The sequence below is a fragment of the Curcuma longa genome, chromosome 11 (assembly GCF_044706935.1).
Source record: "Curcuma longa cultivar G26 ecotype Majalengka, Jawa Barat chromosome 11, ITB_CL_G26_1.1, whole genome shotgun sequence".
Classification (NCBI taxonomy): domain Eukaryota; kingdom Viridiplantae; phylum Streptophyta; class Magnoliopsida; order Zingiberales; family Zingiberaceae; genus Curcuma; species Curcuma longa.
In genome coordinates this window covers 23240624-23263813 of record NC_133871.1, presented here as the reverse complement: position 1 = coordinate 23263813, position 23190 = coordinate 23240624, and the positions used below count along the sequence as shown (strand labels likewise).

General features: G+C 39.0%; 2 protein-coding genes and 1 pseudogene across 3 annotated transcripts; all 3 read left to right on the top strand.

The window, feature by feature from the left end:
* The first annotated feature begins 542 nt into the window (after positions 1 to 542).
* Positions 543 to 13842, top strand: LOC141838277 (4-alpha-glucanotransferase DPE1, chloroplastic/amyloplastic). 2 transcript variants are annotated; one of them, XM_074725710.1, is made up of 16 exons: positions 543 to 933; positions 1398 to 1460; positions 3062 to 3150; positions 3225 to 3285; positions 4293 to 4371; positions 4464 to 4600; positions 4694 to 4852; positions 4944 to 5020; positions 12095 to 12234; positions 12352 to 12383; positions 12460 to 12534; positions 12670 to 12742; positions 12838 to 12926; positions 13089 to 13133; positions 13227 to 13379; positions 13517 to 13842. In XM_074725710.1, exons 1-16 carry the CDS (start codon positions 553 to 555, stop codon positions 13619 to 13621), a joined length of 1758 nt encoding a protein of 585 aa, XP_074581811.1. In that variant the 5' UTR covers positions 543 to 552; the 3' UTR covers positions 13622 to 13842. The 2 variants fall into 2 exon arrangements, with proteins under 2 accessions (XP_074581811.1, XP_074581810.1); XM_074725709.1 differs by having other exon boundaries at positions 4944 to 5036; positions 12057 to 12234.
* A 538-nt stretch (positions 13843 to 14380) lies between these two features.
* On the top strand, positions 14381 to 15573 carry LOC141842187 (uncharacterized; annotated as a pseudogene).
* Positions 15574 to 17526: 1953 nt separating this feature from the next.
* On the top strand, positions 17527 to 23059 carry LOC141840158 (histone-lysine N-methyltransferase ASHR1). The gene is made up of 14 exons (XM_074728064.1): positions 17527 to 17626; positions 17838 to 17983; positions 18797 to 18931; positions 19739 to 19793; positions 19899 to 20017; positions 20340 to 20428; positions 20525 to 20606; positions 20726 to 20824; positions 20982 to 21072; positions 21178 to 21297; positions 21448 to 21554; positions 21693 to 21762; positions 22151 to 22214; positions 22433 to 23059. Exons 1-14 carry the CDS (start codon positions 17527 to 17529, stop codon positions 22590 to 22592), a joined length of 1437 nt encoding a protein of 478 aa, XP_074584165.1. The 3' UTR covers positions 22593 to 23059.
* The last annotated feature ends 131 nt before the right edge of the window (positions 23060 to 23190 follow it).

The window sequence follows — 23190 nt, the reverse complement described above, 5'->3', positions numbered from 1 at the left end:
CTTCAATAAATCTATTCAGTATTAATTAACCAATTCAATCATATCTTGAACAGATGTTTTATAATTACAATAATATTTTTTTAATGATGATATAAATAATATTTTTCAACCTATTAAAATTATTCATATGTGACATTTTTTAAATACTTTATTTTTTATTTCAGTAAAAAATAGAATTTATCATCTTAATAATTTTACACGATCAATTTTATAATTATTAAATTAAAAAATTATAATTAATTATTATGAGAGAAAATATTTATAAATGATATAATATATTGTTTTTATCAAAATAAAGGAACCGTTCACATATATCAATCACTCGTATTTTCTTTAATACTAAATCTCCAAAAAAATTTGTAAACCGTTGAGAGAAGTCATACGTTTTGTAGTCAAATATAACGCCACTTTCTATATCTCCGAATCCGATATATTCATATTGATGGAGAACGCAGGTAGCGGTTTCGTGTCACGCGCTCCGTCACCAAGCTCTCTTTTTAGTCACGCTTTCCCTCCCCTTTCTGCGTGCGTTCTCTCTCTTTCTCTCCCAGAATGGTAGCGCTCTGCCTTTCCCCGAGCGTCCTCCCAGCCGCTGCCTCGTTCTCCACCCGCGGCCAGATCGCACTCCCTACTTTCCTCAGATCGCAGATCGCAGCCCCTCCAATCGCGTCTTCGCGGACTAGGATTCGCCGCCGACATTGCGATCGGCTCTTCGCGTCTTCCGCAGTGCTGGCGGAACCCCTGCGCGCCGGGGACGATTTGCCCGACGACTACGAATCTTGGACGCCGGTCGCGGACCCTAGGCGACGGCGGAGGGCCGGCGTGCTGCTCCATCCGACTTCCCTGCCAGGTCCGCACGGGATCGGGGATCTCGGCGACGAGGCTATTCGCTTTTTGGATTGGCTTCATTCCGCCGGCGTATCTGTGTGGCAGGTTTTTGAGTGCTCTCCCGCTCTTCCTTTATGGTCCAAGAATTTTTTTGTGGCATGTTGTGGTGAATTCTTTTTCCTGCTATGCAAGGGTTTTGTTACAATGGCCCTGCATTCGCAACTTGAGTGAGCTTATAATTTCTTTTCTTCAACAAAGTTGGTGGTTAACTTCTTTTGAAGTAAATACTTGTTGTTTGCATTATCCGCAAACTAACTACTTCTTTTCCTTTTTGTAAATCTCGAAATTTCCAGACCTGAAAACATGGGATTATCTTGGTTTGATCCCTAATTGTAACGCTTAATGTGTTTTATGATCAAATCATAAAATTTCAGTCAGTGTCAGAGGCTGGATTTTTTTTTCATTGTGTTATGACATAACACGTGTAATTCAAACTATGAAAAACTGTTTTTTCCCTGGCCGTACACCGTAACATAAGTGACTAACGATATTGGTTTGTTTTTTTGTAGGTTCTACCACTTGTTCCACCAGGAAGGAAGTCCAGGGAAGATGGATCACCCTACTCTGGCCAGGTACATTAAACTTTGGCAATATAAGCAGGGAAATTAGGGGTTACTTGCCTCTAATTTGCTTCTGCTACCTTGTTAGAGAACATACTACATTTGAATGATAAGTGATAACAATCTGCCATAAACTTTCCTCTGTCCTTGGTGAAGTAGCCATGGTCAAGTGGCCAATTTTACTAGGTCTCATTCTTACTCTGTCATTGATCAAATATCCATGTTTCCATACACATCCTATATGGTTAGTGTCTGGAAATTCTTTATAAATCAGTTTAGTATCCCTTGGCACGTTAATTGAATACCTGTCCTTGAATTTTATACCTTTATATTACTTTGTATGTGATGTAGGTACAAATACCATAATTCCAGGAGCTGCTAGATGAGTGATATGTGTACACTGTCAAGGTTAATAATACAAACAGAAGCTGATTTGAGTGCTTCAAATTTGATCGATGGGAAATCCAGCCGCCTAGTCAATGCAGCGAAGATGTTGCAGGGCAGGCTAAATCTACATGAGCTACTTGGCCATGTGGTACACTGTATTTTGATGAAGGCTCACTTTGAGATTATAAAAAGGGTTTTAGAGTCGCATGAAAAGGAAACAAACCTGTTGTAGGAACAATATAGATCCACATGATCTCCTTGGCATCGTGGCTCATCGTTATTAGACAAGCACTCACTTTGAGGTTTAAAAGGGGTGGGTGGGTGGAAAGAGCCTTAGAGAAAGAGAGGAAGATTGATAAAGAGCTCAATGTAATTTCTAGGAAACAATCAATCGTCAAATTGGACCGATCCTTTGAGTGCCCACCACAACCTTTACCATCACGCCCCACAACATAACATCAACTCTATATCAATTCATCATGGATGAACTTCCAACAACTAGCTTGAGCACACCCACTTTTATCGGGATCCTCTAGAGTTTGAAGGATCTCATCAATTTTACTATCCGTCTAAGGGTGTAAAATAGTGCTAAGCCTCAATTTGTCTCCAACACCCTTAGAGATTGCAAAAATCCCAAGATAAGTATAGGATCTCGATTTGATATGCATCAAGAGGTAACCTGTGCACTTTTACTGTTTCCCTATAATATAAATCGACTAGATAATCCAAAGAATTTGTTTGGCAAAAAAATAGAATGTGAGTTTCGAAACTGACAAGCATGAGTAATCTTTTCTGTGTTGCCTATGTCAACCCTGTACTTATAATTTATATTTGCTACCTTGCTTCTCCAAAATTTAATTGAATTAATTATGTAATTATTTAATTTTATTTTTATAAGTAAATAAGTTAAGTGATTCTCTTCGAATTATTTGTGAGGTGTCCTTCCTGGTGCTGAATCACTCTCTATACAATTCACTCTTATTTTGCAACTTAACCCATGTCTAACATAGGTGAATACATGAATGATTATCAATTTCTTTATTCATTTATTCTAGAAAAGGAACATCATTAACTTTTCTCCATCATGCATGATTTGACACAATTGGTGGGGAAGATAATATCAAACGCTATGATCTAGAGTTGTACCTTGTATATGGTGGAATGATTTGTGAACAAATCTTTATGTGCTCTGCTGTTATTGAGTCACATGAATATTTGTAATGCAGGATGCAAATTGTGGTAACACGCTATTGATTTCTCTTGAGGAGTTAGTCAAGGATGGTTTATTGTTGAAGGAAGAACTTCCGGAACCAACGTGAGCTTACTAATTTCTTAGTTTAGATTATATTTTTGTACACTGATGTTCTCACATTTATTTTAAAATTGCAGGGATATGGAGCATGTTGACTTTGAAGCAGTTGCAATGCTGAAGGACCCTTTGGTCGCAAAAGTGGGTAATTCTTGCCTATATTGTTGCTTTTATACATACTTATTCTTTATGCCAAGCAAAAACTGGTATCTTCTTGGCTTGTCATATATGTAGAACATGTTGAGAATGCCAGGTATTTATCTTCATAATCTTAATTTAGTCTTTTGGTGTAATATCTTAGCTTAATACGGCATTTTCAATTTATCAACAATAGGCTAAATGGAATGGAGCTGTACAAGTAATTCCTTAAATGGGTTGGCGCACTTTATTACTTTATCCCTGTACCACTTTTATTAGTCATACAGAGATGAACTTTATACTAGAAATACTATTACTCCTTGATAATCACTCCATTGCAACCCTTCTTTCATTTGACCAGTATATGCGAGGAAACAATTCCCAGTACTTCCTCAAATAAATTCTTTTTTCCTGCTATATAGTTCTTCTGAGCCTATCACTTTTTTCACCATGAAATCCTTTGATTCAACAAATTACACCTTTAACATCTCTACGCATCAGAACAATAAATTATTTGGTTACCACCATCTGCATAACTTTGCGGAACAGAATTTGGAACATCAAAGACTAGTTCAGCAAGTATTAAGAGGTAAACCCAAGGATTAAAGATGTCCTGAGACAACAATTTGCTCATGGTCCTCAATGACGGTGAAGGCTTCACTCGTGGTTTGCCACGACAACAATGGCTCGTCTCTTGGTCTATGATGCTTCAGCGAAGTCCCAGACGATGTTATCACCTTCTGCTCTTTCCCCCTTCTTTTCTTCTGCCCACTCGGCACACCCGCCAGCATTGGCACCTGATAGGTTCGACACTTCTTGAGTCAGCTGGGGATTGAAACCATGATTTGGTTAGCTTCGGTGAACCTTTGTTAAGTTATTGATTAATATAGAAAGTTATTTGTAGTAACACCTAGAATTTACTGATGTCTTATTTTTCATATTTGCGCTACCACTATGGACGGGTAAAAGCCATAGTTTAACTAGTTTGGATCAATGCATTTTTTTATCAGGCAGCTGAAAGACTTCTTCTAAGTCAAGGTATTCTTAAACGTCAATTCTATGATTTTCGAAGGGATCCTGGAATTTCTGGTATATCCGTCAGCACCATTGTTTCTCCTGCTTATAGATTGAATTCCATCATTCTAACCGACCCCAGACATCTTTCATGTCATTCTATTCAGGTTGGCTTGAAGATGCAGCTCTATTCGCAGCAATTGATAACAGTGTTAATGCATTTTCCTGGAATGAATGGCCTGAACCGTTGAAAAATCGTCATCTCGCAGCTTTGGAGGATGTGTATCAAAAACACAAAGACTTTGTAACAACCTTTTACAAAATTAGCCAAAGTTCAGTTTTTTCATCTTCATATACTTTTCTTTAAAGTATTCTTGCTATGCTCCTGATAATGCAGATAAATATATTTATCGCTCAGCAGTTCTTGTTTCAAAGACAATGGCAAAGGGTTCGTCAGCATGCACAGACATTAGGAATTAAAATTATTGGAGACATGCCTATTTATGTAGGTCATCATAGTGCAGATGTTTGGGCTAATAAGAAATCATTTTTACTGGTAACTACGTTAGCATTTTCAAGCCATTGAAATTAAACTTTCTTGCATACATTAATTCTTCTTTTCTGTTCTGGTTTGTTCTCTGGTTCAGGATAGAAGTGGTTTTCCTAGACTTGTAAGTGGTGTCCCACCTGATGCCTTCAGTGAAACTGGGCAACTATGGAACAGGTTCACATCCTTTGATGTAATAACATCTTATATATATATATATATTTGCTTATATAAAGGAACTCAACTTTCTCAACCACCACCACAAATTACATCATCCTATAGTTTTATTGATGCTCAGTCCAACTCCTAAATTTTAGATAGTTCCACCGTTTAAGTGCCTATGGTCACTAAAATGTATCATTCTAGATGTCAATCAATAATGATATTGTGTTGACGATCTCAATCATTATAGAAATAATATGATTGCGAAAACAATCCAGGCATGGTAAGTTATTAGCAATTGAAATCAATTTCTGATGTTATAATTATCGTCATTACCCTCTGACAAACTCGACAAGGAGATGTCGAATGTTGAGTTTGGTTGCCAATTTATTGAAACATCTTCTCCGACTATATGACCAATTAAATCTTCTGGAGCAATAACTACCAGTATGACCAACGATGCAACAGATCTTACATTGTGCTAAACTTTGCTTTTGATGGAAGAGGACAGCAACTAGAAGAAGGAGATGAGGAGCTGCTGTTGATGGTTGGAATCTGATCTGTTGCTAGAAAAAAGAGCAGCAGAGAAAGGAGGCTGTAGTTTGCTGCTGCTGGATTTCTGAAAGAGTGCAGCGAACTTGGTGGTTTGGGAAAAAGAACAAGAGTTACGGCTGCAATTCCAGTGGTTGAAATTGAAAGAGAAGTTGTTGGTGATTGCTGGAGAAGCTGAAGGAGGGCTGCTGGTGGCTAGAAGACAATAAAGATGACGCTGCTGTTGGTTAAATACTGGAAGACGGGCTTAAAGGACAGCAAGGATGCCACTGCTATTCGTGGCTGGAATTTGAGGCACTTGAAAAGGAAAAAAGGAAGAAGTAGAAGAGGTGGAATTTGTTGATGCTATTGAGAAGAGAAGATTTCTGGATTGATGTTGGAAGAAGAGAGAGGAAGTGGCAGCAGTGAGTTTGGGAGAAACTGAGTAGAAGATGTAGAAAGAAAAAAAGAATTGATGCTGTGAAGAGAAGAATTGAGGTGGGAAGATGCTGTTGCTGGAAAAATTAAGGGAGAAAAGGATTAAGAGGAAGAAACTTGTTGCTTTCTGGAAAAATAGGAGGGAAAGTTGCTGTTGTTGGGAAGAAACTGAATTGAGGAAAACTGCTTGTGATTGCTAGAAAAGGGCAACACTTTGTGGAAGGCTGCCGACGGCTGGACAAGGGCAGCAAGGTGCTGCTACTGCAGTTTTAAAGAAAATAGAAGTGCTGCTGGGGGAAAAGGAAAAGCATGGGGTGGCTGGCTTTTGTAGGCGACGAGGGTTCAGCTGATGGAAAAAGCTGGAAGTAAGGATGAAGGAGAATAAAAAGGGAAAGAAAGAAGATAGGAGAGCAGGGTGCGTGGAAAGGAGAAAGAAAGAAAATCACAGCGAGGAGGAGCTTCAACGTGTGCCTTGTGGTGGCAGTAGAAAAGAAAACACAGAGTAAGGAAGCAATTTCAGGCATTTTTTTATTTTTATTTTTTTCACATCAAGAAGCTCTATTGCTTGCTGGAAATAAAGAAGGAAGGTTGCTGGGATGGAGAAGGGGAAAAGGAGAACTAAATACTGGCAGGAAGAAGTTGGCTTCTTGCTGGAAAAATTAGGAGGAAGCTACTGCTGTTGGTGGAAGAGGAGAAAGATTGCTTGCAAACTACTGAAGCTGATTTAGGGTTTGCTGATTTTGGTGCTGGAATTTGGGAAACGAGGCTGAGGTTGGCTGCTACTGATGGCTAGAATTTAGGATGAGGAAAGCTGCTCTTGAGAAGAAAAGAAAGGAGCAACTGAACCTTGTGCTCGTTTACTGGTTTAAGAAGGGAAAGGTCTGATGTTGTTGCTTGCTGAAAAGAGGATGTTGTTTGCCTGTTCCGATCTGTCACTGGAAAAAGAGCAGCAGAGAAAGGAGGCTGTAGTTTTGCTGCTGCTGGATTTCTGGAAGAGGGCAGCGAACTTGGTGGTTTGGGAAAAAGAAGAAGAGTTACGGCTGCAATTCCGGTGGCTGAAATTGAAAGAGAAGTTGTTGGTGATAGCTGGAGAAGCTGAAGGAGGGCTGCTGATGGCTAGAAGACAATAAAGGTGTCGCTGCTGTTGGTTAAATACTGGAAGACAAGCTTAATGAACAGCAAGGATGCCGCTGCTATTCGTGGCTGGAATTTGAGGTGCTTGAAAGGGGAAAAAAGGAAAAAGTAGAAGAGGTGGAATTTGCTGCTGCTATTTAGAAGCAAAGATTTCTGAATTGACGTTGGAAGAAGAGGGAGGAAGTGGCGGCAGTGAGTTTGGGAGAAACCGAGTAGATGTAGAAAGAAAAGAAGAATTGATACTGTGTAGAGAAGAATAAAGAGGAGGGATTGAAGCTTGCTTCTATTGGTGAAGGAGCAAATTTTGAAGGTGCTTCTTTGGCTTAGATGTAGTGGCACATAGAGCTTTTTCCTGAATTCGGATTGAGCAATTGAGAAGGGTTTAGGATAGCTTCGCAATTGATTTGGTGGGAGATGAACGATGCTGAAGGCACTGAAGATATTAGGAAGAAGGGAAGAGTGATGATGTTGTGGATTTGAGAAGCTCAATTAGACAGGGGAAAGGAAGAGTAGCAGAGAAGGAATTAAAAAGAGAAAAAGAAAGAAAATGAACAAGAATTAAGCATAGGACATAGTCCATAAAAGAAACAGAGGAGATGAAAGAAACAAAAGAGAGTTTTTTTTAAAAAAAAATTTAGCGCTATAAATCACCATCAAACCAGAAAAACTGAGGCGGCGGTTGTTGGAAAGTTCTTGATGGCAGCTATTAATGACGGGAAGAAGAAGGAAATATGTTGCTACTGCTGGATTTCTTGAGAGAAGAAAGAAGAAGATAGGAAGGAGAAGAAGAGAGGGCAGGAAGAGGGAGGAGCTGTAGAGCAACCTGTTGTTGCTGGTTCTGGGAGAAGAAAAAGTAGGGATAGGTGTCAGGGTGGTGAATCCAGTGCATGGGTGATGAAGAAGGAGGTGGTGGCAGCAGATTTGGGAGAAACCACGGAAGGAATAGGAAAAAAATTGGAGAAAAAGGGTTTTGGAGAAGAAGAAGTTGGTGGGAAGATGCTGTTGCTGGAAAAATTAAGGGAGAAAAAGATTAAGAGGAAGAAACTTGTTGCTTGCTGGAAAAATAGGAGGGGGAGTTGCTGTTGTTGGGAAGAAACTGTAATTGAGGAAAACTGCTTGTGATTGCTAGAAAAGGGCAACACTTTGTGGAAGGCTGCCGATGGCTGGAAAAGGGCAGCAAGGTGCTGCTACTGCAGTTTTAAAGAAAAGAGAAGAAGTGCTGCTGGGGGAAAAGGAAAAGCATGGGGTGGCTGGCTTTTGTAGGCGACGAGGGTTCAGCTGATGGAAAAATCTGGAAGTAAGGATGAAGAAGGAGAATAAAAAGGGAAAGAAAGAAGATAGGAGTGCAGGGCGTGTGGAAAGGAGAAAGAAAGAAAATCACCACGAGGAGGAGCTTCGACGTGTGCCTTGTGGTGACGGTAGAAATGGAAATAAAAACACGGAGGAGTAAGGAAGCAATTTCAGGCATTTTTTTATTTTTATTTTTTTCACAGCAATAAGCTCTATTGCTTGCTGGAAATAAAGGAGGAAGGTTGCTGGGATGGAGAAGGGGAAAAGGAGAACTAAATACTGGCAGGAAGAAGTTGGCTTCTTGCTGGAAAAATTAGGAGGAAGCTACTGCTGTTGGTGGAAGAGGAGAAAGATTGCTTGCAATCTACTGAAGCTGATATAGGGTTTGCTGATTTTGGTGCTGGAATTTGGGAAAAGAGGCTGAGGTTGGCTGCTACTGATGGCTAGAATTTAGGATGAGGAAAGCTGCTCTTGAGAAGAAAAGAAAGGAGCTACTGAAACTTGTGCTCGTTTGCTGGTTTAAGAAGGGAAAGGCCTGATGTTGTTGCTTGCTGAAAAGAGGATGTTGTTTGCCTGTTCCGATCTGTCACTGGAAAAAGAGCAGCAGAGAAAGGAGGCTGTAGTTTTGCTGCTGCAGGATTTCTGGAAGAGGGCAGCGAACTTGGTGGTTTGGGAAAAACAAGAAGAGTTACGGCTGCAATTCTGGTGGCTGAAATTGAAAGAGAAGTTGTTGATGATTGCTGGAGAAGCTGAAGGAGGGCTGCTGATGGCTAGAAGACAATAAAGATGTCGCTGCTGTTGGTTAAATACTGGAAGACGGGCTTAAAGGACAGCAAGGATGCCGCTGCTATTCGTGGCTGGAATTTGAGGCGCTTGAAAGGGAAAAAAAGGAAAAAGTAGAAGAGGTGGAATTTGCTGCTGCTATTTAGAAGAAAAGATTTCTGAATTGATGTTGGAAGAAGAGGGAGGAAGTGGCGGCGGTGAGTTTGGGAGAAACCGAGTAGAAGATGTAGAAAGAAAAGAAGAATTGATACTGTGTAGAGAAGGATAAAGAGGAGGGATTGAAGCTTGCTTCTGTTGGTGAAGGAGCAAATTTTGACGGTGCTTCTTTGGCTTAGATGTAGTGGCACATAGAGCTTTTTCCTGAATTCGGATTGAGCAATTGAGAAGGGTTTAGGATAGCTTCGCAATTGATTTGGTGGGAGATGAACGATGCTGAAGGCACTGAAGATCTTAGGAAGAAGGGAAGAGTGATGATGTTGTGGATTTGAGAAGCTCAATTAGACAGGTGAAAGGAAGAGTAGCAGAGAAGGAATTAAAAAGAGAAAAAGAAAGAAAATGAAGAAGAATTAAGCATAGGACATAGTCCATAAAAGAAACAGAGGAGATGAAAGAAACAAAAGAGAGTTTTTTTCAAAAAAAAATTTTAGCGCTATAAATCACAATCAAACCAGAAAAACTGAGGCGGCGGTTGTTGGAAAAGAAAGAAGAAAGGGTTGTTCTTGATGGCAGCTATTAATGACGGTAAGAAGAAGGAAATATGTTGCTACTGCTGGATTTCTTGAGAGAAGAAAGAAGAAGATAGGAAGGAGAAGAAGAGAAGGCAGGAAGAGGGAGGAGCTGTAGAGCAACCTGTTGTTGCTGGTTCTGGGAGAAGAAAAAGTAGGGATAGGTATCAGGGTGGTGAATCCAGTGCATGGGTGATGAAGGAGGAGGTGGCGGCAGCAGATTTGGGAGAAACCACGCAAGGAATAGAAAAAAAAAATGGAGAAAAAGGGTTTTGGAGAAGAAGAAGTTGGTGGGAAGATGCTGTTGCTGGAAAAATTAAGGGAGAAAAAGATTAAGAGGAAGAAACCTGTTGCTTGCTGGAAAAATAGGAGGGGGAGTTGCTGTTGTTGAGAAGAAACTGTAATTGAGGAAAACTGCTTGTGATTGCTAGAAAAGGGCAACACTTTGTGGAAGGCTGCCGACAGCTGGAAAAGGGCAGCAAGGTGCCGCTACTGCAGTTTTAAAGAAAAGAGAAGAAGTGCTGCTGGGGGAAAAGGAAAAGCATGGGGTGGCTGGCTTTTGTAGGCGACGAGGGTTCAGCTGATGGAAAAAGCTGGAAGTAAGGATGAAGGAGAATAAAAAGGGAAAGAAAGAAGATAGGAGAGCAGGGTGCGTGGAAAGGAGAAAGAAAGAAAATCGCAGCGAGGAGGAGCTTTGACGTGTGCCTTGTGGTGGCGGTAGAAAAGAAATGAAGTAACATGGAGGAGTAAGGAAGCAATTTCAGGCATTTTTTTATTTTTATTTTTTTCACAGCAATAAGCTCTATTGCTTGCTGGAAATAAAGGAGGAAGGTTGCTGGGATGGAGAAGGGGAAAAGGAGAACTAAATACTGGCAGGAAGAAGTTGGCTTCTTGCTGGAAAAATTAGGAGGAAGCTACTGCTGTTGGTGGAAGAGGAGAAAGATTGCTTGCAATCTACTGAAGCTGATTTAGGATTTGCTGATTTTGGTGCTGGAATTTGGGAAAAGAGGCTGAGGTTGGCTGCTACTGATGGCTAGAATTTAGGATGAGTAAAACTGCTCTTGAGAAGAAAAGAAAGGAGCAACTGAACCTTGTGCTCGTTTGCTGGTTCACGAAAGGGAAAGGCCTAATGTTGTTGCTTGCTGAAAAGAGGGAGAAATTCCTGCGGCTGGAAAAGGGCACTAGAAACAGTGAAAAGGGATGGGAGGAGAACTTTTCCCTCTTGGTTGGTGGCCTTGCATGGCTCCGGTGGTGGCCCCTGGGTAGCTCTGGCAGCGGCTGCAGCGACCAGGAGAACAAGGAAAGGAAAAAGGGGCCGACTATTCTGGAGATGCTGGAAAAGAAGTGGGGAGAGCAGGGTTGCTTGCTGGCGCTTATTGGAAGAAGAGAGACAGGACATTGGTGTTGATATGAGAGGAAGAAGAAGAGGTGGCAGCGTCGGTTTAATGACTCCGATACCATGTTGAAACTTAGGGAAGCAAACAAAAAAGAGAAGTAATTGCTTTCTTTATTATTAATTGTCGTAGTCTAACAAGCCTATTTCAGATTGTCAAGTTAATATATAAAAAATATTATGATAAAAATGGTAATAATAAATATGTATACGATCTCAATCATTATAGAAACAATGAAAATATGGTTGCGATCAGCAATTGAAATCAATTTTTGATTATTATCCTGGACTGCTATATGAGGTTTGTTTTTTTTTGGTTACCAAATGAGGTTTTTTTTTGGTTATTCACAATGCTAACTCTATGCTATATGATTGTAACATTGTTTTGACAGTTCAAGAGATAATGACAATCCTTTTTTTCTGATTTCCAGTACTTTAACATTTTGATAGTTTCTATTACATTGTTTCTTTTACTTCTCTGTTTGTACATATCACTATCTTCAGGTAGCAATCCAAGGTTTATTTATTTATTTATCTTTATATTTTTTACTATTTCAATTTTGGTTAAGTGTGCATGGGTCAAACCTCATTCATATTCACTCAACTATCGTAGTTAACTTCATGTTTTGAGAATTGGTTGTTCAACATTTTATAACCAATTTAGTGGCCTTCTGGGAAGGCTTTTGTTTGTTTATTTATTCATTTGTTTTTCTCTTTTGAAAGAAACTTTGTTGTCATTAATTATCAACTAGTGTAGAGTATCCATTTATTATCTTGGTTGTCTTTCACCACCAGTCCTTTGTATGACTGGAGGTCTATGGAGGAGAATGGTTTTGCTTGGTGGATACAGAGAATCAAGCGCGCTCTTGACCTCTATGATGAATTTCGGATAGACCACTTTCGAGGGTTAGCTGGCTTTTGGGCCGTCCCTGCAGGTGAATCCACTTAACTTGTGGCTGTTGTGTATCATATCAAGAAAAATACGGATTGCTAAGCATAAATTTGGTTGATTTACTGCCTGATGTTTGTTTGTCTAATTTGTAAATGTGCAGAATCTAGCATCGCAATGTTTGGAAGCTGGAAAGTAAGCATCATTTGAATTGTTCATACAATTGCATGCTAGAAGACAAGTTATATCTTTGTTGCTTGATTTCCATTAGGCTGGACCAGGGAAAGCTTTCTTTGATGCTGTCTTTAAAGCTGTTGGGAACATTGAAATAATTGCAGAGGACTTGGTATGCTTCATCAATTGTGTTTTTCTTGGAGACTGCCCTATGTGCCATTTGTCTGAGTACCTCATGTCATTTTAAGATGTTTTTTATTATTATTTTTTCAACTTAGCCATAATATTTTTTATTTTTTCCTTTTAGGGGGTAATAACACAAGATGTGGTTCAGCTAAGGAAGGATATCGGTGCTCCTGGCATGGCGGTTCTCCAGTTTGGTATACAATAAGTTAACCATTTTGTGATCATGATGCTCTATATCTTGACATTAGCGAAGTAGTTACTATTTTTATTGGTTTGATTGCTTGTCTAGCCTTCGGAAGTAATGCAGATAACCCCCACCTGCCTCATAACCATGAAGAGCAACAAGTTGTATATACAGGCACACATGATAATGATACAGTGAGGCTCCTTTGTTCTACTCTTCTTTGACTATCTATCAAAGCTAAGAATAGAATATTTAAGAAATTTGTAGTTTACCTTGATATAAAATAATAAATCTTGATATCAAGCTATGCTGCAAACTCCAGGCCTTAGTCTTACTTGATTCTTTGCATGTTTCAGATCGTAGGATGGTGGGAGGCCATAGGTGAGGCAGAGAAGGATACTGTGAGTACTTGCATTATTTTTCTAGATGAAATATTGTCATGACTCCTTCCTAAGTTTCTTTATTTGTTGATGTCTTGATTGTTGATTATGCAGGTGAGGAAGTATCTTTCATTGGCTGATGGCACTAATATATCATGGGCTATGATTCAATGTGCTCTCTCTTCAGTAGCACTGACTTCTGTCATAATGATGCAAGACATCCTTTGTCTAGGAAGTAATGCTAGGATGAATACACCCGCAACACAGGTTAATCGGGTTCTAGTTCGGTTCTTTATTGCAGACATAGTCACCAAAGCTTCTTTCTGAAATTATTCCTATCCAACCATTTGGAAGTTACAAGTTACTATGACTTTAATATGAGATCTTGCACCATTTTTTTGCAGTTGGGGAACTGGAAGTGGAGGATACCAAGTTCGACGACGTTCAACAACCTAAAACCTGAAGCAGAGAAGCTGAAGGGCCTCATTTCTATGTACAACCGGCTGTGATGCTAAATTAACCTCGTGCACATGTGGGTTCATCTAAATCAGGCTTTCTATATTTTCATTTGCTTGAGTTTTGTTTTTTATTCCCATTTTGCTCTAGAGGGAGAGTTGAATGGAAATCAAGCACAATAATAAGACTTCGAGTGAGCATATATTTACATTTTACATCACACACACATATATATATATATTGTTAATTTGTATAGCAAAGTTATATTGGCTCAGGCAAATTTATGATAGGGCTCTCCATGATATCAGTCACCATTAGTGCTTGTTATGTCCTGTATGATCATATGGTTTCTGGTATTTTCATTTAGCGACGGTTGTTGTATGAAAATTAAGTACAATTGTAGGATGGATGGATGGATGGATTCAATTATTCTGGGGTTAATCACTAGGACAGGACGTATTGCCTTTAATTTTTGTCTCCATGCTCTTGACCTATCAACTCCCTCCCTACCTTCCATCACATCCCAATTCCCACCCCGTTCCTCGACGACTGGCTGCTCTGTGAATTACAAATCCGTAAACTTGATTGGTCCACATCTTCTGAAACCCAATGACCAATTGGATCTTTCATCTATCTTTCCAATGGAACTCTGACCTCTATCTCTCGACCTTTTATGTCTCTTTGCTCTCTCTTTTTCACGCATCGATCGCCTCCTTTTCCTTCCTCGCTTCCTTTCCCCAGCCTTTGCTTTGCAGAACGTTTTAGAAAGCGGAGCCAACATCGGAGAGAGAGAATTTTGATTTTCAACGAGCATGGCGTCCTCCTACAGCGGCAGCTTCCAGTCTTCGAGCAGTGGCGGCGGCGGCGGCGACAACGACGACCATGACTCTCTCGGCGACTCCTTGGCTTCCTTCTTAAACCCACCCGCAACGCCGCCACCGGGTCCTACTACTGTCTTCGATTCTTTCTCCCCTTATCTCGCCTCTTTCCCTTTCTCCTTCCCTTTTCCCCCGCCGCCGGAGCATAACTCTCTCAGCCTCGACTCCCTGTGGCCCAAGCCTATCCACCACTCGTCTCCTCCTTTCTCCACCAACTCCACTTCCACTGCCGCCCTGCCGGCGGCCTCCGCTCCTCCTCCTCCTCCTCCTCCTCCCCCGTCCGCTGCACCCGATGTGCCCAGGGGGTCCAAGAAGCGGTCCAGGGCCTCGAGGCGAGCTCCGACCACTGTACTCGCCACCGACACCTCCAACTTCCGCGCCATGGTGCAGCAGTTCACTGGATTCCCGACGCCGCCCTTCGCCACTGCCGCTGCTCCTTCAGGGTCCTTCTCTCGGCCTCGACTCCATCTTTACGACTCCGGCGCCGCTTCCATCTCCACGTACCTTCCTAAACCTCCCTTCCCTTCTTCCTCTTCCTTCTTCCTTCTTTAGAACCGCTCCTCTTTCCAATCTAAACGGTATCGCCGCCGCTGTTTCTTCATGTAGCTCTAATCCCATCTTTGATGGTCAAAATCCTAAATTTGCCCCTCCGACTGCAAATTTCGTCTCTCAAACTCTGCTCCAATCTGCGACGAGCCTGGTCGGAGACCGTTCGAACTACGCCATGGAAGAAGGCGGCCTTGGCAGCCTCATTAAATCCGCACCCCCGAAAAAGCACGGTAAATCCGAGGCCAATTAATCGACCACAGAGGCTCCAGGAACCGACACAGGAAGATGCAGAGCAGCGCCGGGCAAAATCTCTCTCTCAAGAAATCAAGGCGATCAACTAAAGCTCGTCGAGCGAGTGAAGAAGAATGCTAATTTGCCAGCAAACAATAATCAATCCCTCACCAACTGGTAATCAGCAAGACTATGATCCTGTTCGATCTCTGTCTGTTTCGATCGCCACTCTACTACAATTACTGATTCAGCTAGCTCTTGTATTTCCTTCATCATCGCGTGCTATAAATCTCCTTTGTAATGCCATGATAGTTTTGAACTTTAAAAAAATTATCAAGTATAATCATACCGAGCGGATGAACTGCACATGCGATGCAGTAAAAAGGCAAGGACTGGCGATTCCGAATCTCTGTATCGAGAGGGAGCGGGATGGTACGTCGGGCATGCAATAATTACTGGGGGTATAGGAGTCCCTCCACTTCTCTATAAAGCCCGGCAGATCATTCCGCTTTAATTAAAGAGGCGATAATTAGCCGTGCAAAGTCACATGCAGATCCTACTCTAACGCCCTTGGAGCTCCGCTGCGGCATCAATCGATTTCCTTGATCGCATCGCCCGAAGCCCAAAGGTGTGTCGGCATGAATGCAGATTGGAGCAGCGTGGCCAATTCAAGGGGGGCGTAGTTTTGTTTCCTCCGTAAAGGCGTACGATCGCCCAAAGCGTCCGACTTCGAGTTTGCCATTGAATCGTAGATGAAGAAGTATAAGATTTGTGTAGTTGATGTGGAATCTGGATTTATGGTGGCTGACGACCCACGCCGATGGCGCAGGGCCTGCAGCAGCGAAGCGAGGGCGTGCGCGGAGCAAGTGCAGGCGAGTGCTGCTGGGAGGGGGGAGAACGATAGAGCTGCTAAACAATTAATCTATTTAACAAGCTTTTGGATATTGTGCCATTCATATTGACAAATTTATGCTCCAAATTTAACAAGCTTTAATTGCCTTATGCTCCATTTTTTAGTTTTATATATGATCCTTTATTATTAATCTTTAAACTCCATTGGAAAGGACAAAATAAAAATTAAAAAAAAGTTTTTGGATAAAAATCAAGAGGGCGTTTCAGTTTTTTCAAAAATTCATGTGTCTTCATCCACCAATAACCCATATATAATTATTCAACTATTCTATTCTTATTATTATATTTCTTCTATATCTCATTTAAATTTTGAATTGGAGGTGCAATTTAGTAACTATGAAATCGTAGTTGCTGCAATGTAAATATTAGATGAACAAATAAAATTCAAATTGCAGTAGTTACGAAATCAGAATTACTACAATAGTTATAGCAGATATGGTTTCGTATCTACTACAACAATTGTAGCAGCTACAATTTCGTAATTGTTATAACGTGAATGATAGGTGAACATAATTAAATCCATATTATAACAGCTACGAAATCATAGTTGTAACAATGTGAATGTTTTTGAATAAGTATATGCTATAACAACTATGAAATTATAACTATTACAATAAGAATAATTTTAAATAAGTTCAGTATGTTTTGTAGTAACTATAAAATCATAGTTGTTATAATATGTATAACAACTATGATTTCGTAGTTATTACAATGTACTCAATTGATTCAAGATTTAAACGAGAGATAATAATAAAATAAAATATTAGAGGGTAATTGAGTAATTTATTATTTTAATTACTAATGAGAGGAAATATTCGTGGATAAACAAAAATAACAAAAGGAGAGCGTCCGTGATGATTCCAAAAAATGCTAAAGGTGCTCTTTTAACTTTTGTTCAAAGTTTTTTACAAAATTAATTTTTTTAACATTTATTTCATGGGGAAAAAATGAACTACTCGTTCTTTTCATTGTTTATCTATTATAAAATCAACATCAAGTGGACCTTATAAAATCATAAACTCCTATGTGCAATCATAAATTTGATGACATTAGTTGTTATAATTAATATGTGTATCCAACTAATTATGAACCTAATTACTCTAATTTATAATTATAACAGCAATAGTAATTATAATTATAGCGGCTCTATAACATGGAAAGATATTTTTGCAATAAAGATACGATGAAATATTTATATATATATATATAGAAAAAAAAATTGCTCTCGGGACACAACTGTGAAATGCTCTAGAAGAAGGAAAGAAGGGAAAAGGGAGGCGGTTGAATTACTCTAAAAACCCTAAACTTTGGAAGTTACTCTTAAAAACGTGTATCTTCCGCACTAAAGAAGCGTAGCGAGAAGCGGAGTGCGCGCTTGCTTCGGTTGGATGGAAAACTTGCAGCGTGCGCTCGCGTCTCGTGGCTTGGCGGTGGCGTCGATCCCCGGCAAAGGCCGGGGCTTGGTTACCACCCGCGACTTCGTTCCTGGTGTGTCCCTGTTACCTGATTCTGTTCTCCTCCCGATTCTCTCTTCCTTATCAATTATCTCCGTTAGCATTAAACTGGACCCTTGAGTCTCGGTCGCCCATTTGATCCACAAACGCTTGACGAAAAGCCTCTGCCCGATTTGAATTTTGGTTCTTTGTACCAGTTATGCGAAAGTAAGGTTTTACAAGCTAATTGATGGATTATCTTCCAGGTGATGTGATCGTTTTTCAAGAACCCTATGCGTCTGCGCCAAACAAAGTTTCTGCTAGTTCGATCTGTGATGGATGTTTTACCCCCAACAACCTAAGAAAATGCTCGGCCTGTAAGGTTGCATGGTATTGTGGAAATACTTGTCAGGTATTTTTCGGATTGGAATACTGATTGGTTTCGACATGGAGTTAACTTTTAGGTCCTTTTTTCGCTTTCTGTACTAATGTTTTTAGGAAGCATTTCAACAGGGGAATTATGTAGTTGTAGGTACTGGATGCTCTATTTAATCTCATCCATATGACGGGTTGTCTGCACTAGCTAGACAAGTAGATAGACTTTGTTTTTTTTTTCTGTTGATATAAATTCTTGAAATACTGACCTTTCACTATAGGTACATATGGAGATTGGTATAAGGAAAGTATAAGCTCTGGTGATATTGTGATTGAAGTTTGGTAGAGTTTTGAGAGACCAAGCCATAATGTGGTTAACTAAGTTGTTTAACAAAACTTGAGAATTATGAAGACGTCTGAAGGATAAACGAAGATTTTCTAAGATCAGTTTCTAAAGATAGAACTCATATACAATGTTGATCTAATTAAAGGTGATTTAAGAGATCTGAATATACTAGCTCTAGATTATGTCATAGAGTTAAATAAAAGGGAGACATTAAACTACCTATGGTTGCATATATTAAGTTACCTTTTCTGGTCTACTCTAAACCGAAAATTGCTTGAATGCTGTTGAGAAAACAAGAAAGTTAGGTGAGTCTTATGACTAATAAAACTATTGGTTTTCTTTCTTCATTGCATTGGCGACTTCCAACGCTAGCCATGCTACTTAAGGTGATTGTTTAATAAGATGATTTGCCAGTAAATAATTATAGTAAATCTCAGTTGCTATAACCATAGTGGTCCAATATGTATGCTAATTTATTAGCTTTTCCGTGTTTTACATTCTCAGAGATCAGAATGGAAGTTACATCAACTAGAATGTAGAGCTCTTGCTTCCCTTAGTGATGACAGAAGAAAGCTGCTTACACCTACTGTACGTCTAATGGTTAGACTTATATTGAAGAAGCAACTGCAAAATGAACAGGTTGGTTCATTGCACCTTCTATTTCTTATTTTAGCTGGTAGGTTGAATTAATCTTGATTACTTATTTTCCTACAATATGTTGCACATTTGAAAACTGCAGCTGTTGCAGAAATGGGCATGTGGCTTATCTTTTTTTTTTCCCTGCATAAATTGGACTTTATTTTTTAACTTGTAGTTTTTTATTGAATTTTTCTTGGCAAACAACTTTATGTTCCTGCAGCAAATTTAAACGCTTTAGAGGTTCTTATGCTTCTCCAGAAGTAATAACTGCAATTCTTCTTCAGTAAAATGTTAACAAATTGTTGTTTTTGTTGGTAAAGGAGACTAGCTGTGTTTGGTTTAGGAAAATTTTATTGTTATTTTTCAGCTTTTGTTCTCAAATTCTAGAAAATAGTTTATAGAAAAATGTGGAAATTTATATCGAATTATCCCTCAACAAAAAATTTATCTCTCAAACTTTTTGTGAGAAAAATAAAATTGGAAATTTATTGACTAGTACCTTCATACTTAGATTTTTCTTCAAGGATTTATACAAATCTCAATTACAAATTATCATTTGTGACAATTGGCCTAGATGGAATCAGCACAACAACCATTCTAAATGATGAAATTTAAGAATTATTTGAGTGGCAATGAATTTCATTTAATCTTTTTTTTAATCATGGTTATATTTGCTTGTTGAATTTATGTTTTCTGTTAGGAGATGAACGTCCAACTTCTATTGTAGTAGATAATGTATGAATACGGTTGTTGGTTAATTAATATATTTTGGTTATGACTTATCCAACTATCTATTCTTATGCTTAGGTGATTCCGACAACTGCAATGGATAGCTACAATTTGGTGGCAACTTTGGAGTCTCGTATCCTGACATATTCAGTTATTCACTATTCATTTATTGCTACCTTTTTTCTGTCGTGTAATATTCCCTTGGTCACTGTTTAATTAATAAAGTGCACGAACCAAGATATCTCTAACATCAATGAAGAGCAACTTGTGCTTTACGCACAAATGGCGAACCTCGTCAAGTTGGTACTTCCTTCCCTAGATGTTGATTTAAAGGAGATTACACATAATTTTTCTAAGGTAAACACAATTTATTGCTGCCATCAATCATAATGCTATGCCATTCAATATGATCAACTAAATTTACTACTAAGGCCATCTACCTCCAAGACTAGTCGAGCGAAGTCCGAACACTTAGATTACCAAAAAATGAAATAGAATAAATGTTTAACTTGTATTTTTCCTATTTTCAATAATCTTGGATCTCTGATTTTGTTTTTTCATCAGCTTTATCTTTTGATTTTCTTGTTTGTGGCATACATTATACATCTGGGTTATTCTTTTATGGTGTTTAGCTTTAAGAACGTAAGATAATATATTTGATCTGATGTACATGATGTAGCTCTCATGCAATGCTCATACAATCTGTGACGAGGAACTTCGGCCCCTGGGAACTGGTTTGTATCCTGTAATTTCAATGATTAACCACAGGTTGTCTACCTAGTTTTGTTTCTCTACACATCTGCTTGGTGATATACTTTTCAGTATTTAGTGAACTAACCTTCTGCCATGTCATTATCTTTTCAGTTGTGTTCCTAATTCTGTTTTGATGTTTGAAAATCGGGTGGGTTTTGTACGTGCTACAGAGCCTATAACTAAAGGTACCGAGGTAATATATATCCACCTATACTTTAGCAAACTTTTTCTTTCTATTATCCATCTATGTTGCCAGCAGTGAGACATGGCATTAATATGTGAAATTTCTTCTATTGTGTTTTTGTTTAACAGATCTTGATTAGTTACATAGAAACTGCAGCAACTACCGGTACAAGGAAGAAAGATCTGAAACAATATTTTTTTACTTGCACATGTGCTCGTTGTACCAAGGTATTTCTTTCCAGCAATTATATGTTCCATAGTTACTTTTCTTCTGTTTTGAATTATGGATAAGTCATTTTCAGTGAAGCAATGTAGTTTAGTATTTTTCATATCTGGCATGTTTAATTTTATTGTCTACACCTGATCTTGTAACTATTTTATCAAGAACTTACATGAGGAGCTTGAGCAAACTGCTATTCTCGAAGGTTTCAGGTGTAGGGACAAGCAGTGTAATGGCTTCCTCATTCTTGCTTCAGGTATGCCAGACGCTGCTAACTCTAAATCTGTTGATCATAAGTCCCTGTTTTATCCACATTCACTAGTTTGGATTACCACATCATTCACTTTGGTATTCCATACAGATAACCAATCTTTCACATGCCAGAAGTGTGGTACCATCAGGGATATGCTAGATATAGAAAAAATTGCTAGTGAAATTTCACTTGCTGAAGGGAAAGCATCATCTTTGATGTCCTCTGGTTGTATCCTTTTTTTGGTTGCTTGCTTGCGATGCATGATCTGTCTTTAATCCAGAGTCAGTTGCTTGGTGTTGTTAAATATCATATTATAATTGCTAGCACTTTGCCATAATTCTTCATTATGATAAACATAAAGAATCTTAATAAAATTAGATATTTCTGAAGCAAAAAATGTCTACAAGATTGTTGAGCAGCTGCAACTTAAACTCTGTCATCCCTATTCTCTCAATTTGCTGCGAACCCGTGAAAATCTTCTGAAGGTCTGAGTGCTATTGTGGCAACGTATCATAGAATGTGTTTTTTAATCTACCTTTAATGTCTACTGCCTCCACATTTATATTAAGCGATGCTTGCCTATTTGAATGAACATTCATAATTGATATCTGTTTCATTTACAGGTTTTGATGGAATTAAAAGATTGGAAAGGTGCCCTAGCATATTGCTGTCTGACAATTCCAATTTATGAAAGTACAGAGTTTTATCTTTTTTTTCAAAAATCACCTAAAAATAGCAACATTTTTTTTTCCACTTATCTCGTTGATGATATTTATGTTGTAAGTTCCCTTATGGCCTTGCTTCCCTATGCTTGCAATGGTACTAAGAATCATGCATGTTTGAGACATGATGAAAGAAAGTTGGTTTTGGCCAAGACCACATAAACTTAGAACTAGAAAGAATAGTTTGTTCTAATTTTAGTTCATGTGGTCCAATTAAAAACCCTTTTGTCAACTAAAATCTACTATAATATACATCTAATTGATATAATGCACATATATAAACATTGGTGGATTGTTTTGAATGACATTATATTAAATGTGGAAGTTTTAGCTTATGCAATCATTTCTTTCTCCTGCAGGGATCTATCCAGCTATTCATCCCATGATTGGCCTACAATTTTATACTCGTGGGAAGCTCGAGTGGTAAATGGCTATATTTCTTTTTCTTCTTCTCCATGAAATGTTCTAAATGACTTCATTATTGCAAATGCTCTTAGCTCCTAGTGAATTGTGCATTGAAATATAAGATGGCCGAGACATCCTTGAGGTCGAATCTGTAGGAATTCTTTTGTCCACGAAATATGCCAAGTTTTATTTTTGTACTTGAGTGTTTATTGTTCATGTGACAAGGTTCTTTTCAGGCTGCTAGAACTCACAGAAGATTCTATTAAATCGTTCATCAAAGCAATAGAGATACTAAGAATTACTCATGGGACTAGAACACCTTTCATGAAAGAGCTACTAAACAAGCTAGAGGAAGCCCGTGCTGAAGCTTCACACAAACATTCTGTCAGTGATTGAGACAACGGACTCCTGGAATGAGATCCACTACCATGTCTGGGCCAGCAAGATGTCATCTAAGGCAAGGACTTTGTTTCAAATCTTTGTTTGGTTTAGCAAATGCAATTTTGATATAGAGGGTTCGGTGCATTGCAAAATGTACTGCCAAATTTCACAATCACCAACTTTATTCTGTCAATATTGTGTCTGGTTGTTGCTAATCAAAGAACTAACAACAGAGTGAGACTTTTGGTATGTTTTGAAATGTGATGCAGATTAATGATAATGCAATCTTAATGGTATGTTTTTGACAGAATCTCCCTTTAGTTCTTGTAAAGTTTGCTATGTTGAAGATTTGGGGTATTAGATATGTGTTTAGAGTTGTTGATTCAGCTGCCGGATACTTTGCTAATTGGGCATGCACGAGTATAACTCAGATCGAAACTTGGTTGAACAAGCTTGAACTATGCTAGCCAAGGCACGACTCATTGACACCTCTATTTACAAAGCAAGAGCTAACCTAGCGTCGAAATGTCTTATCCCAAGTGATAAATTTGGAAATATATGATGCCTGAGGTTCCGGTTCGAGTTCTCTTACTAATATGTAATTGTCAATTTA